This window comes from Triturus cristatus, chromosome 5_2 (genome assembly GCF_964204655.1).
Source record: "Triturus cristatus chromosome 5_2, aTriCri1.1, whole genome shotgun sequence".
In the NCBI taxonomy this organism is placed as follows: Eukaryota; Metazoa; Chordata; class Amphibia; order Caudata; family Salamandridae; genus Triturus; species Triturus cristatus.
The window spans coordinates 620,021,512-620,035,348 of record NC_140588.1 but is presented as its reverse complement, the minus strand read 5'-3'; the positions used below and the strand labels follow the sequence as shown (position 1 = coordinate 620,035,348).

At 44.0% G+C, this 13,837-nt stretch overlaps 1 protein-coding gene across 7 annotated transcripts in view; it reads left to right on the top strand.

Moving 5' to 3' along the window:
• The window catches only part of CENPI (centromere protein I), a 708,963-nt gene that overhangs the window by 355,622 nt on the left and 339,504 nt on the right, over positions 1-13,837 (top strand). For all 7 annotated transcript variants that reach the window (XM_085607721.1, XM_085607722.1, XM_085607716.1 and 4 more), the window contains 3 exons: positions 7,339-7,453; positions 7,548-7,612; positions 12,526-12,620. In XM_085607721.1, the coding sequence (XP_085463847.1) occupies positions 7,339-7,453; positions 7,548-7,612; positions 12,526-12,620 (275 nt within the window). The remainder of the gene's footprint in view (positions 1-7,338; positions 7,454-7,547; positions 7,613-12,525; positions 12,621-13,837) is intronic.

The window sequence follows — 13,837 nt, the reverse complement described above, 5'->3', positions numbered from 1 at the left end:
TCTCTCCCCTCTCCTCTCTCCCCCTCTCTCTCTCTCCCCCTCTCTCTCTCTCTCCCCTCTCTCTCCCCCTCTCTCTCTCTCTCCCCCTCTCTCTCTCTCTCCCCCTCTCTCTCTCTCTCCCCCTCTCTCTCTCTCCCCCCTCTCTCTCTCTCCCCCTCTCTCTCTCTCTCCCCCTCTCTCTCTCTCCCCCTCTCTCTCTCTCCCCCTCTCTCTCTCTCCCCCTCTCTCTCTCTCCCCCTCCCCCTCTCTCTCTCTCCCCCTCCGTCTCCCTTCCTCTCCCTCTCCCTCCCTCTCTGTCTCCCTCCCTCTCCATCTGTTCTCCCTCTGTCCCCCTCCCTCCCTCTGTCTCCCTCCCTCTCCCAACTTGTCTGTCTCTCTCGCGCTATCTCTCCCTCCCTGTCTCCTGCTCTGTCTTCCCTCTCTCCCTCCCGCTTTAAACTCATCTGCCGCTCTCACTAGCTGCTGCCCCCCCCCCCCCTCCCCCCTGCCCGTCACCTCACCCGGCGCTTCCCTGGAACACAAACAGCGCCGCACCCAAGTACTTCACAGCTCTTTTAAAGGCCAAGTCACTTGTTAATGAGGCTTTGTTGTATTTCATCTCTTCTTAGCGCCCCTGCATCTCCACTCATTCAGAGGGAGATGCAGGGGCGCTAAGAAGAGATGAAATACAAAAAAGCCTCATTAACAAGTGACTTGGCTTCTAAAAGAATCGCCCGGCCCCCATAGCTCCGCGCTGCTGCAACCGGCGGTGCACAGGTACGATGTCTGCAAGGTCCGCGGGCCGCCAGGGAAGGCTTGCCGGGCCGCTGGCGGCCCGCGGGCCGTACTATGAGTACCCCTGATCTAAAGTGTGAACTCGGATCCCCCAACCCCCCACCAACCCCCACCCCACGAGTTGCGCTCGACTCCCTACAAACCACAGACCAACCAACACCCAGTGATCACAGAAAAAAAACCAGGAATGACAAGCTATCCGCCACAGCAGGGGCCCACTGCACCCGGAACCCCCTCGCCCACCCGTGACTTCCGACGGTGCACACTCCAACATAGTATGGCTACCCAACCCCCACCGGGAGATCATCAGCCGCCACAGGGGGCTCCAACCACAGGCCCCGGTAGTCCGCCCACCTCTTCCAGATCTTAGTGCTTTCGCGGACACCCCCGGGCCACAAAAATGGGTTGTCCCAGCCCCATACAAAAGTCAAGGCCATTCTTTCAGGCGGCCACCGAGGGGGCCCGCGCAGCTTTCCACATCCTGGCAATGTCCCGTTTCGCCAACGTAAGACCCAGTAGCATGAGGTGCCGCTTATAGAGATTACCCCCGATGCCATCCATGACATGCAACAACGCAAGCTGTGGCTTGCGCTGGAGCAGCCACCCAAGAACCTCGGACAAACAAGAAAAAAAAAACCCTCCAGAAGCCATCCAGCGACGAACAGTGCCAAACCGTATGAAGGAAAGTACCCTCCGCCCCGCCACATCTGAGGCATTCTGGTGAGGCTATCCGGCCCGCACGGTACAGGCGCGCCCGAGTATAATACACCCGATGTAGGTATTTGAATTGTAAGATGGTAGTGCCTTTTAACGGATGAATGGTGTATTAAGTGCCTTGGTGGCATGTGAAAGGTTTTGGCTACATTTGATTAACTGAAAATTCTGCTAGTAAAATGAGGCCACTTTGTTTTATACGTTTTTCTTTCTCTAGACATGGGCATCAGTTGCACAGTAGAGTGTAGACTACTACTGTTATACGATTCATCCGAATTTAGTAGGACTCTGTATTAGATCAACAAAACTTCATAATACAGAGAGTCCGTCTTCTTATCAGTAAATGTTGGCTCTGCTACCTCACAGTCCCGCATGTAAACTTCTAAACCTCCAGAACTATAGATGTTGTTGACAACCTTAAACATGAGCACTCTTATTCCCAAGGAATTCCAGGAAACTGATTGAACCATTTCATTTGCCACTTTTGCATCCCCAAGGTTTCACAAAGAGAGGAGGCAATAATACATTTTCAAACGTTTATTGAAGTCTGTGAATCTTGTCAGTTACCTGAAGCTTTAGGGTCTAGGGTATAATCCTAAAATAGTAAGTAATAGTAAGTGATATTTTATTATTATATGCTTAGTTAATAAAAAACATTGCATAAAAGAGAAAGAAGTGACATAATAAAAGGATGCAGGCAATGTGTGCTTAGCTAAATAAAACAGTGTTATCACATCAATATTTAATTCCTGTAAGATGCTAAGGCCGTCTTGCAGTATGCAGAGGTCTTTACACTTTAAAACCATTAGATTGAAATATTAAAACAATAGTTAGCCCTTTCCAGTTAAAACTACTTTTTGAAATCTGTATAAAAATAGGCAGGAGGTTATGAGTTACTGTCATTTGGTTCAATGTTATGTTCCTTCTCTGTCGCCTTTAGTTTCTTTCCCGCCTCGTCGAAGCGTACTAGACTGCACACCAGCCGAATATCCTCTCCTTTAAAGCAGGCCTTGACTGCCTGTCTGCAAGTTCTGATACGTAGTCTGTTAAAAGCGGATTTTAATGTGGATCTTCTTTCCCTGTCTAAGCATTTGCATGTGCAGACAATGTGTAAAATGTCTTCCTTAGCCTTTGCACACAGTCTGCAGGATATTTTGGACTGTAGCCGTTTCCAAGGCGGTAGGTGCGGCAATATGGGTAGAACGCCCAGCCTGAAGTTTAAAAAATGTTCTTTTTTGGACCTGGTGAATCCAGTCCCTAGATAGGTTTGTGGGGAGCAGTTTTTATAGCTCTGAATGACGAACCATCCATGTGCTCTTTCGGAGAGGGAGGCTTTGTCTTCGAGATTAGATATAATTTTTACTGTTTTATTGACTAGTTCCTTAAAGGTTTTATGAACCCCGATTGTGTCCCAGAGAGCTTCTAAGGCCAAGCTAGCCAGGGACTCCTTTAAATAAATCAAAGCTGCACAGTCTTTATTTCGGTTAAGTTCATTCCATAGTAGTTCATTTAGTGAGCCTGGTGCTGCTCCTTTGATTTTGTGCCAGCATTTCAGGTAGGCTCCCTTTCGTGCGATTTGTTGTTTCAAAATGCTGAACTCTAACCTGATTTGAGTTGGTGATGTATAGCCTGGGAGGTTAAAAATGATTCTGAATGCCTTTGAGACTGTCCTGTCTAGGGTCTCTGCATCTCTCCCTCTGAGGCACTCACTTCCGTAGGTGATGGTTGGAAGTAGTTTTGCACGGATTACCTGTAACAAAGGGGTAAAGCTCGGGCCACCTATTTTTTTTAATTTATTTTTTATTTTTTTTAATGCAACTGCCAAAAATGTTCCTTTGCCGTTTATAGATACTTTTTGCGGGAGAAATGTGCCTTCAGTGTCCAAAATTATGCCCAAGTATTTAAATTCGCTGACAGTGTCGAGTTTCTTCCCTTCCAGAACCCATTGGAAATGGTGTAATTTATTTTTCGGGTTGATAATCATCATTTTAGTTTTGCTCAGGTCTATTCGTAGACCATTTCTGATGGAAAAGTTGCTTGTAGTATTTAGCAGATGTTGTAAGCCAATTGGAGTACGGCTAATCAAGACCAGGTCATCCGCGTATAATAAGTTCGATAGAGGGAGACCGCCAAAGTTTGGGGCATGATGGCTGCATTTATCCAGTTCAGGTGAGAGATCTGCTAGGGTTGAACAGGATGGGCGCCAGCACGCACCCCTGCTTCAAACCCTTGGTTGTCTGAATTCTCAGTGATAGGCTTTCTCCAGCCCCTAGCTTGATTTGGATCCAAGTATCACTGTGCAATAGAATTAGCTGGTTCAGGAGTTTGCTCCTGATTTTCATTTTGGACAGTGTTGCCCAGAGTTTATTCCTGTCAATACTGTCAAAGGCTGCGGAGTAATCTATAACGCACAAATATAGCTGTCTTTTAGTGAGTTTAGTATCGTCTATTAGAAGCGATAAGGCCAGTCAGTATGTTTGTTGATGTGCCCATGCTTTTCTGAAAACCTGATTGGTTGATAGGAATAGATGCCGTTTCCGATGCCCATTCTGTAATTTCTTCCAGCAGTAACCCTGCATAATATTTGGCATCATTGTCTAGTAATGCAACTAGTCTGTAATTCTCAGCGATGTTTTTGCTGCCTTTCTTATGTATCGGAGAGATGATGGATCCTTTCCATGATTCTGGTATTATCTCAGTTTCCATGATGTGCAGATACAGTGGTAGAAGTTCAGATGCCCAGTAGTCCGGGTCACGTTTATATAGGATCGGTGGTATACCGTTTGGGCCAGGCGCGCCCTCGGTTCTGCCCTTTGCAATTCTGCTCTTGATTTGTTTTGATGTAAATGTCCATTTGGGCTCAGTTTCTTGCGTACACGTGGCTGTGACGGTCCTGCTGTTCTCCTGGGGTGCTTGTGTATTAGTTGAATTATCGCTGTTGAAATGATCCCAAAGGTATTTAGACCAGTCCTGTTCTGTAATGTGAGAATTTGTTCCAAGTGCTCTTGGGTTCTGTAATCTCTTCATGGTATGCCAGAACCTAGTGCTGTTTTTTGATTTTGCATCATAGAGAATTTTAGCCCATACTGTTTCTTTCCTTTCGCGGCGAGCTTCCCAGATGAGTTTTTTCTTGCTGTTTTTAAGTTATCCAAGTTTAGCTAAGAGGTTAGCATCTGGGCCTGCCCGGTAAAGTGCTCTTGTTTTATTGATTCCTTTTTCAAATTGCTTTAAATCCTTTAGTTGTGATCCTCTTAAGAGGTGCTTTTGCGAGCTCAGAGATGGAGAGTGAAACCTGTGTCGGACCGCAGCCGCTCTGGTTGAGTCCCTCCCTTCCTCATTGGTGTGTAATGTGCCAAGAGTTTCGGTGAAGTTGCCCCATGATGCAATTACATTTGTGTTATCCTTCTTTTTGTCCTCCCAGAGAGTCTTTGCTTCAAGCAGGAAGTTCTCCAGGTTAGGAATTTTGCATTTGATTCTTCTCAGATTTATTGTGTACTCTGTGCATAGGCGGGCTGTTTGCTCAGTAGATGCGGTGCCATAAGCATCCAGAGTAATTTCTTGAGGGAGGTGGTCACTGTGATCTGAGATTCCTATCCTGAAGTTGGCTATTTTTCTGAAAAGGGAGTATGACGTGAAGGTGTAATCAATAGTTGTATTTGCTAGGGCGCTGTAGTATGTGGCCGCCGGCGGGCGATCTCCATTAAAATCCTAAAATAGTGTTCTGGTGTGTGCCAGTGGTCCCAATATGCTGATAGAGAGGGACACGGCCATAAAATGTGCATAAAGTCTGCGTCTAAAGCATGACATCAAGGGTAAGTAGAGAAAGCTGTGGGGGACATTTTGTTGATCCTGTGTGGTGCGAGATAGGCTCTATCTAGTATGGAAAATTGGATTCATTTAAATCTAGATTTGTGCAAGATTCTCTAAGATATTCCTCCAGTAAAAGTTCCATTACCTGTGATATTTCTTGGGTGAGGTCTGCCTCCCATTTGGTCTTTAGGGGAGCTGGGCAAGGCTTTGGGGTTATCATGAGGGGTGCACAATGTCCCTGATAAAGCAAGCGAATTAGGTGTCTACTGTGTTCCATGATGTGCAGTGCTTGAAGTACCTCATGTGTTTCAGGTTCTTTCCGATCTGGTGCCCAGTGCCAGCGAAGAATGCCTTCATGTGTTAAAAACAGTGTTTCTGGTAACCCATGAGTGTGCACAAAATTGGAATTTTGCATTAATGTGTCATCTGCAAACCACAAACTCACTGTCAATACCCCCCTCCCATTCCCAAGGGTATAGTTTTCTTGCTATTAGTGTGCTTGAAGCTGTGGTGAAGCCACACTGGGATATTCGGTGCGTAGGGTACCGAGGATGTGGTGTAGCGCAACGCTGCCTTCCAATAGTCGAAGGCTATGCGCAATAAGAGAACACAATTGGAGTGGGGTGGAACCTGGACATATCAATTTGTGCAGCTGCCCCCTGCTGATCAGGTCTGCTGTGTAACCTATTTCTGTTAGGTTATGCCTAGCCAGCCAATAGGATAGCTATTTGACTTGTCCGGCTATACAATAAGCTTTAAAGTCCGGGGCACCCATGCTGCCGCTGCCTGTTGGAAATTGCAGTTTAGCAAGGCTCACCCTGCTGCGAATGCCACCCCAGGTCAATTCTATCAGCAATGTGTTCAATAACTTAAAAACCTGAGCTGGCACAAGGTTTAACAGGTTCACAAACTAGTATAACAAGCGAGGTAATATGACAACCTAGTACTTGACTTACATGAAAGGGAGTAGTTTGCGCTCTCTGAAGCTATAACTACAACTTTAGTCACCAGACCTTGTTTTCTCATGTAAAGCCAACTGCCTTCAATGTTGTTCTGCAAATAAGTCTGATGATGAGCAAGCTGCACTTCAGTTAAAGATGTCATCACTTTGGACCAATTGAATGTAATCCTAGTTTAAAGGCTTCATCTGCACTAAAGGTCTATCTGTTCTATCTTTAGACCTTAGAGTCCAGCCTACTCCAATGAGTTTATTTCCAGAATGTGGAGCATTTTCAAACGGATTACTTCTGCTGTACAATGAAATAGACATTGGAGAAGTTCAGAGGGGAGAGTAGGGCAGAAGGATATTTGTATGTTGCAATTAATACCTCTGTCGGTGGAATGGCAGAATAGAAGGCAGTTTCATGCACAAGCTTCAATCACAGGACAAGTCTTTTACTGTCATTTGTTTGCATTGTTTTGAAATTATTACTTAAAATAATCTCCTCTAGCCATAAGAAGTAAACGTTTCCCCTTTGCTGTCACATCTTTGCTTCACTGGAGTTAGGGTGATGGCCAGTTTAGAACAGCATTTCCTTAGCCCTTATGGTATGTATTGGCTCCCAAATTTATGTTCTAAAGTGAAACTGGGTATGTAAGGTTTTCAGTAGGGTCACCCCAATTCCATTGAAAAACTATGGTTTCCTTGTAATTAAGAGATTATAGGCTATGAGGGTAATTGGGTGTTCGGTGAGGAACACTGTATTGGCCACAGATACTTCAGGCAAGCCACACTCCCCTATGGTATGGATCCTGCTGTAGACCTGTATCCTCATGGTTTCCTTGGATATTGCCTCGCTATATAAAATGCAATGAAGGCTTTCCCTAGAGGAACCTTTGGTAATATGTGGAAGGTGTGAACAGCGCTAGAAGCGATGACGTGCTAAAAACAGGGGGCTTTCAGTCTGAGTAAAGCGAAAAGCACACTAGGGACTCAGTGCTGCAACAGGTGTAAAAATATGCAGACGAGCCACTGTGCAGCCCTGAAAGACTGTTTCTTGAAGACTTTGTTTCATACTGTTACTGTGTTTTAAATTGCAGGAGGGATTTTCAAACTGTGAAGAATTTGTGTACAAGTGTCTTCCACACTGGAATGGCTGCTACAGGTTGCAAATACTCAAACTCATAAAGTGGATACCTCTCCCTTCTTTCTCAGGTATGCTGGTTTGTGCCTTGGAATATTTGGCTTGCCTTTACTGGACAAAGATGATGAATCATGAACAAATTGATGTCTCTGTTTTGACTTTCAGAAATGGAATCTCTTCTTTATGAACCACTGGGACAGCATTTCTTCTTGTCATCTGTTTATTTCCAGGTACAGAACTTGTAACAGTTTCATGAATGGTTGGTAAACATTAGTGTACAACATAATGCATTATCATTGCTGGAAGAGTAACCTCTATTGAAAAATTAATGTGCAATTGCTCAATTCACTGAAAAGGACTGCTCTTTCCAGAGAATTGTATAGCACTATCCTACTTGTATCCTACCGGAGATACTGCACAGATATTAACTATATAGCGTATTAAGGTAATTCTTATTAAAACCTCAATTTTGTTTATAAGGAGCATGCTGGGGAAATTCGAGAATTCATCAGGCTACTGTATGCAACTGTCAACGTCCATTTTACTGACTACACTCTTAAAAGCACCATTTTATTCGGGGTGTAAATGCTTTTCTTTACTATGACTTTCAAGCCATTTGTACCTTTTGTGTCAAATTATGCAAATCTGGTGTCTGCATACTGTGTATAAGAGTAACATGTTCTTCATTACATATCCACCATTTTTCCCCAACATCATTTGGACTTTCATGTGAAATCTTTTTGCAACATGTCAAGCTTAAACTCTCCACAAGAGTGGTGTTGAGAGGACTCTCTATTTGGGACAAAGTCTTATTGAGCTGATGTAGGAATGTGGAGTATTATGTTATGATGCTCGTTAGGCCTCACCATGTAATATTAACACGATGCCCTAAAGATGGTTCTTGAATTCACAATAATAAATCCTTGTTTAGTCGTGGTAGTGTGGCAAATAGCAGTCGGGCTATACTGGAGGAACATGTGTTAAGTTTTTTTAGAGTACCAACATGGACGAGAAGTAATTGACATGACTAAAAGGAAATCTGACACTAATTTATCAAATTAAAGCAGATATTTATATAAATTTAGACACCAAAATGAACACAATTGCATGCATATAACTAGAGTTATGGATTTTTAGAATAAATCATAAATCGGTGCAATTCAATACTGTAAACGTTACGATTGCAGTCAATAGGAAAAGGGTATTAGTGACAGGCGGTCACTTGCAGGTCGAGTTGCATGGAAACCAAGGTGATGTGGATTCCAGGACCATGCAACAGTCCGTTCAATTTTACTTGGCCTGAGAGGCCCGGGTGCAGGGTTATCCTGGCTGTCCTTGGTGCTGAAGTGGGAGTCCCTGGAGAGGTGCGTTTACTGCTTAGACTGTGCTGGGGAGAAAATGGATGCAAAAGGTAGACTACGGTGCCTCTGCCATGGTCAGTTCAAGGTGTTGCGTGGTCCCTCTTGTTGCAGCATTGAGTAAATGGGGTGGTAACTAAACTAGTCACCAACCAGCTTTGGTAGCAGTAAGGTCAGTAAGCTGATACGTTGACGTCTGGAGAAAAACAATAGCTGACTGAAACTTGCTGGAGGTCAGGACTATGTTTCCCACAATGCACTTCACCATCTACTTTTGTGCGATCCCTCTGAGATCCGGATGGCCAGTGATTTTTGGTTCTAAGACATTTTTTCCCTGCGGTTGCAGGGGACTAGTGCCACTAGTCCAGAGGAGACTGGAGTAACCTTTGGCTCTCAAAGTGGTCCCTCTGTCTGGGGTAGCCGCAGTTTGGCCCAGGATGAGTTGCAGTCATGAGGTTCTAGAAGCATGGTCACTGGTGCAGATTATCCTGCCTTTGGTTCTGGTGTCAGGGGTGTCCCTTAAATACTAGATTTAGGGGCGTGGATGCAAGTGGCCATTGGTTACTTGCCCCAGTGGCTAATCTGCCAGGGAGCGGACCACATCTGAGGGTGTGCCACGTTTGCTACTCAGAATCCTCTATTCTGTCAATTCTAAAAATGTCAAACCTTCCTTGGCTCTGTAGAACAGGGAGCTCACCCTAGGGTTGTAGCTTGCCTTCTGGGATTGTGCGCTGTCTGGCTAACTCATTTTCCCACCTGCCCGGGTGCAAATGTGCCCAGGGGCAGAGGGAGGGTGGCTGCCTCTTTTGGTAGTCTGTCTGCGTGCATATTCGAGGCAGTGCATGCTTTTAAGCTATCTCCTTTGATGTTCCACTTCACTAGCCATCCTGTCAGGGAGGGAGGTGTCACCTCTTTCCCGGCCAGGCCTTGGTTTCTGACTCCTGCCAGTGTTCACACTGCCTGGCAGGAAGTTAGATTCCTGTCTGGCCGGTGGCAGCTGCAGGCTGCTAGCCAAAGCACAGAAAAGGCTGGGGCAACCTCGAAGGTAAACACCTGGGGTCACACCACATCAACATCAACAATGACATTGAATTCATTTCCGGGGTGAGGAGGCACGTTGTTTGACACAAAACATGACCATATTCGGTGGTGTCATAATGGAACTTGTAACCTCGAGTGTACTGGGGTGCCAGCCCATGTTATCCTATAGATCGCCGATCACTCAAAGTGGTCCTTAATGGGAATAGCTCCTATAGGGAACATATAAACTTGCATTTATATTTCGACACCTTTACCCTGCACCCTGCCTTCTGGGTTTAGGAGGCCTACCTTATGGGTGGCTGACCTATATTAAACATAGTGCTTTTACCTTGACACTCATGGAGAGGGCAACACCAAGTTGGAGCAATTTGCACTGTTCCTGCACTCTGCAATGCCAGGTCTGCTGTCATCTGTGTACATGCATCACTCAGGGTGGCACAAATATTGCTTCAGGCCCTGGTGTCCCCTTTAACACCCATGTCCTGGGTAGTCTTGGTACCATTTTACTAGGGACTTATAAGGGGGGGGTGAAGTCCTTGCCAACTAGGGGCACCAATTTGTTACATCGTGTTTTAGGGAGCGAGTACTGACACTTGGGCAGCATACTCCAGTGCACTTTCCGAGTAACAACCATCAGCATTGGGGCAAAAGGTGTTGAGGTGACTGTACAGGACGGGCACTTTCCTACAGACACAAACATAAATCCATAGATTTTTCAATTGCCCGAAATTCAAACCACATTTAGTAAGTATTGAGAAAGATTTAGAACTATCTGCTTACCCGCCTTCATTAGAATTCACTCTTCTTGCTGAAGTCCAAAGCACCTCACCATCAGCAGCGTTTCAGAGGCGTTTTGAATGTTATCAGCAAAGTAGCCATTGGAGCACCATGGATCATTTTTTGTGCACACTGTCTGTTCAGACTTTAACATTAGAGCTGACCCTCAGTTTTTTCCGGCAGTATGATGGTTCTTTTTCGTTGACTCTAGTGAGGTGGCGCATCTTCCGATTACTCTCCAGGGATAAAGAGGTCGGTAATGTAGATGGGTGGGACAGAGGAGTAACTTCTGTTAGTCACCTTAATTACGCTGGTACTACTCTGACAGCTGATGATCCACCTGCTGTTTCACCTTATCGATGCAGAGGAAATGGGTTTCCCTTAGAGGAAGTGTCATGTACAGGGAGGAGGGTGGTTGAGCCATAGAAAAAGCTCTAGTATCGTCATTTGTTGGAATGGAACAGTAGCTTTTCACTGAATTTACAATAAGAAGACATAGAACTAATTGCAGAAGGCGCTCTGCACATTACTATTGATTGTTCTCGGGTTCCTATGTAAGCCTTGGGAATTACTGAAGAAACAAACCACCTGGTTTCTGCTGGAATCTGCCAGCAGACTGTTGTTGCGATTACCCTAACCTGCCATGGACTTGTCCTGCCATACTGCCATTCAAAATACTGATCAATGAATTTGAGTGCTAGGGCCACAATGGATCGTGGCAAGTTGAACAGCTTGTCAAATTAAAATTCTGTTTTTATCAAGAAACTGGTTGACCAGGTGATGGATATTTTGCTCTTGTCAGATGGCTATTTCTGACCATCACGATGAGTGGCATGCTTTCAAAGCAGCTTAAGTGTGAAGTATTTGGTGTGATAGGCCACTGGAAAATATTGAGTCAGTAATGTAAGCTACTAAGCAACTCTTAATATCGCTAGTGATAGACTTGTGTCGTAATGGGGCTAAACAAATCAAAAGATTTGTGTCTTGGGTTACCCTCCTCTGGACTGTGGTGTTCACATATGCCTCTGCGGCTCACCATAGCTGGATGTAGACTGAGAACACTTATGTCTAGCATTTAAGCAATGTACTGTAGCAAATTCATGAAAATACACAATCGCAGTATTAACATAGTTGCAACTAGAATGAAGCATATGAATGTGAGCAGCTACTGGTTGAGACCTCTGCCAGGTCAAAGCTCTACAAAATAACAGAAGCGCAAATATTCTGCCACGTCTAGCAGACTAGAAGCCCAACTATGGGAGGGGATCTAGCACATTCAATAGAGAGGCTTGGTGCTAAACGAAAACTGGTGAGAACTCCAGGTATTCCTGATTCTGTGTAGCAACAGTCACAGGATTCCCAGAGGGAATATAGAGTGCTTGATAATTGCAGCTAATTATAAAACAGAATTCGTAGGAACATTTTGGAACCAACTAAAAAAGTGCGAGCGATGTTGCCAAGAACTTCAAATCCATACACCCTGCCTATAAATGGCTTAAATTGTACGAACTGAAAATAATTTGTATAGTTTGTCAATTTTGAGTCCCGTAGACTGCTTGATCAGATTAAAGTAATGTGTGATTAGGATCATTTAAAACTATATTCTTAATAAATGTTCAGGCCTTCATGATGGTGTTGTCTGATCAAAACAATTCAAACCCTGACCGACATGTACCCTTAGAATTAAGGTCTTATCTCAACATTGTACATTTAAGGCCAGCTATTAAGGCCCCTGTGGAGACTGTAGGTTTTTACCCTGACGCTGCCTGCAGTGTTTAGGTTTGAGAGACTTTTGTGTAAATCAAGAACCATCTAATTGACCAACTCCAAACAACACTTTGAGCTAAAACGTCTGATGGAGCTTGTAACTTTGGGAGTAGCAGTGAGACCGTGCTTTATTCCTTCTACGTTCATGTTTCCCTTCTGGTAAAAAAAAAAAAGTATTAAAATGTGTTTTTGTTTCACAGTGTTCTATAATTGAGAGTTTGAAGGAGATGCTACAAAACTGGCTTATGTGGCATGCAGTTTATGCTGCAAAGACCAACACATCTGATAGTCCTATGTAAGTAAATTGTTAAATTAACTATACTTAAAAATATGCATTTTGTGAATGTTTGTGAATGTTCAGTACGCTATTGACTGTAGCAATAGTTTGAGACACAGATGCCATATCCTAGAGTCTACTGTACATCCAAAGTGTGCATGCATTAACCCACATATGTACCATGGTATGTCTATGGGTGCAGGTGTCAAGCAAAGAGTTCAATATTGTGTCACTGTGCCTAGGCATATGTGGGCATGTAATGTTCAAAAACATAATTTGTCCCTTGAATAAATTACATGACCAAATATTCACGAAATGTCCCATCCTTACATTAGTGTTAAGGTGCACAATCTTGCAATTGGTTCAGATTCTTTACCTTAGGACAGAATGCCCAGGCTTGGGGGCACGTATAATGGCCACCATGTCTGTGATTCCAAATTAGCCCCTTGCTTGGTTATCTTCTACCAGTGCCCTAATAAACAAAGCAGTAACCACTCCACTCACTTTTGATGTCTTCAAAACCGTTATGTTAACACTGAAGTACAGTTGCCCAATTTAAGTTTAATTTGCACAATATTTCAGATATTTTCTCAGCATTAGTTTGCTGCACCGAAATTCTGTGATGTTTATTGGTTAGGTTGAAACCTGAGTTCACCTAGCTGTTCATACCAGAAGATAATTTGTCCTAAACCATGCCCTCCTGTACACTTCACTACTTTAAATTCTGTTCTGGAAATAAATTCCATGCTGCTCATGTGACTTAGATGAGTTGTATAGTTTGGAAAGTAGCTCTAGTCTCCTTTAGTCAAGCAGCATTTTAGAGAAACTCGTTACCCCAGAAGAGGGACTGAAATCCCAGAGTTTGTCCATTTTCCCTATCCTTGATGGCTGCAGTCCATCTTCCAAGTTCACATGGTTCTTCGCTAACAAAAAGAGTTCTTTTTCACACATAAACAAATGCATATTAATGCTCTCACAATGCATGGTTCTTCAGTGTATTATATTATATTCCTAATAATGTAATACTAGATTGATCTAAAGCAAGTTGTTTGTGATGACAGTACTATTTAACATAGCTTATCTAAGCACTGCTATTTATTGAGGAACTGGTGGTGAGGAGCATAACAAGAAATCTAAACATTTGTATAGACACAAGCCCATGTTATATTTTCCCATTAAAGTTCTGTATGCTAAGCCTACAGTAGAAGTATGTAATTGGAGGGTACAGTACTCTG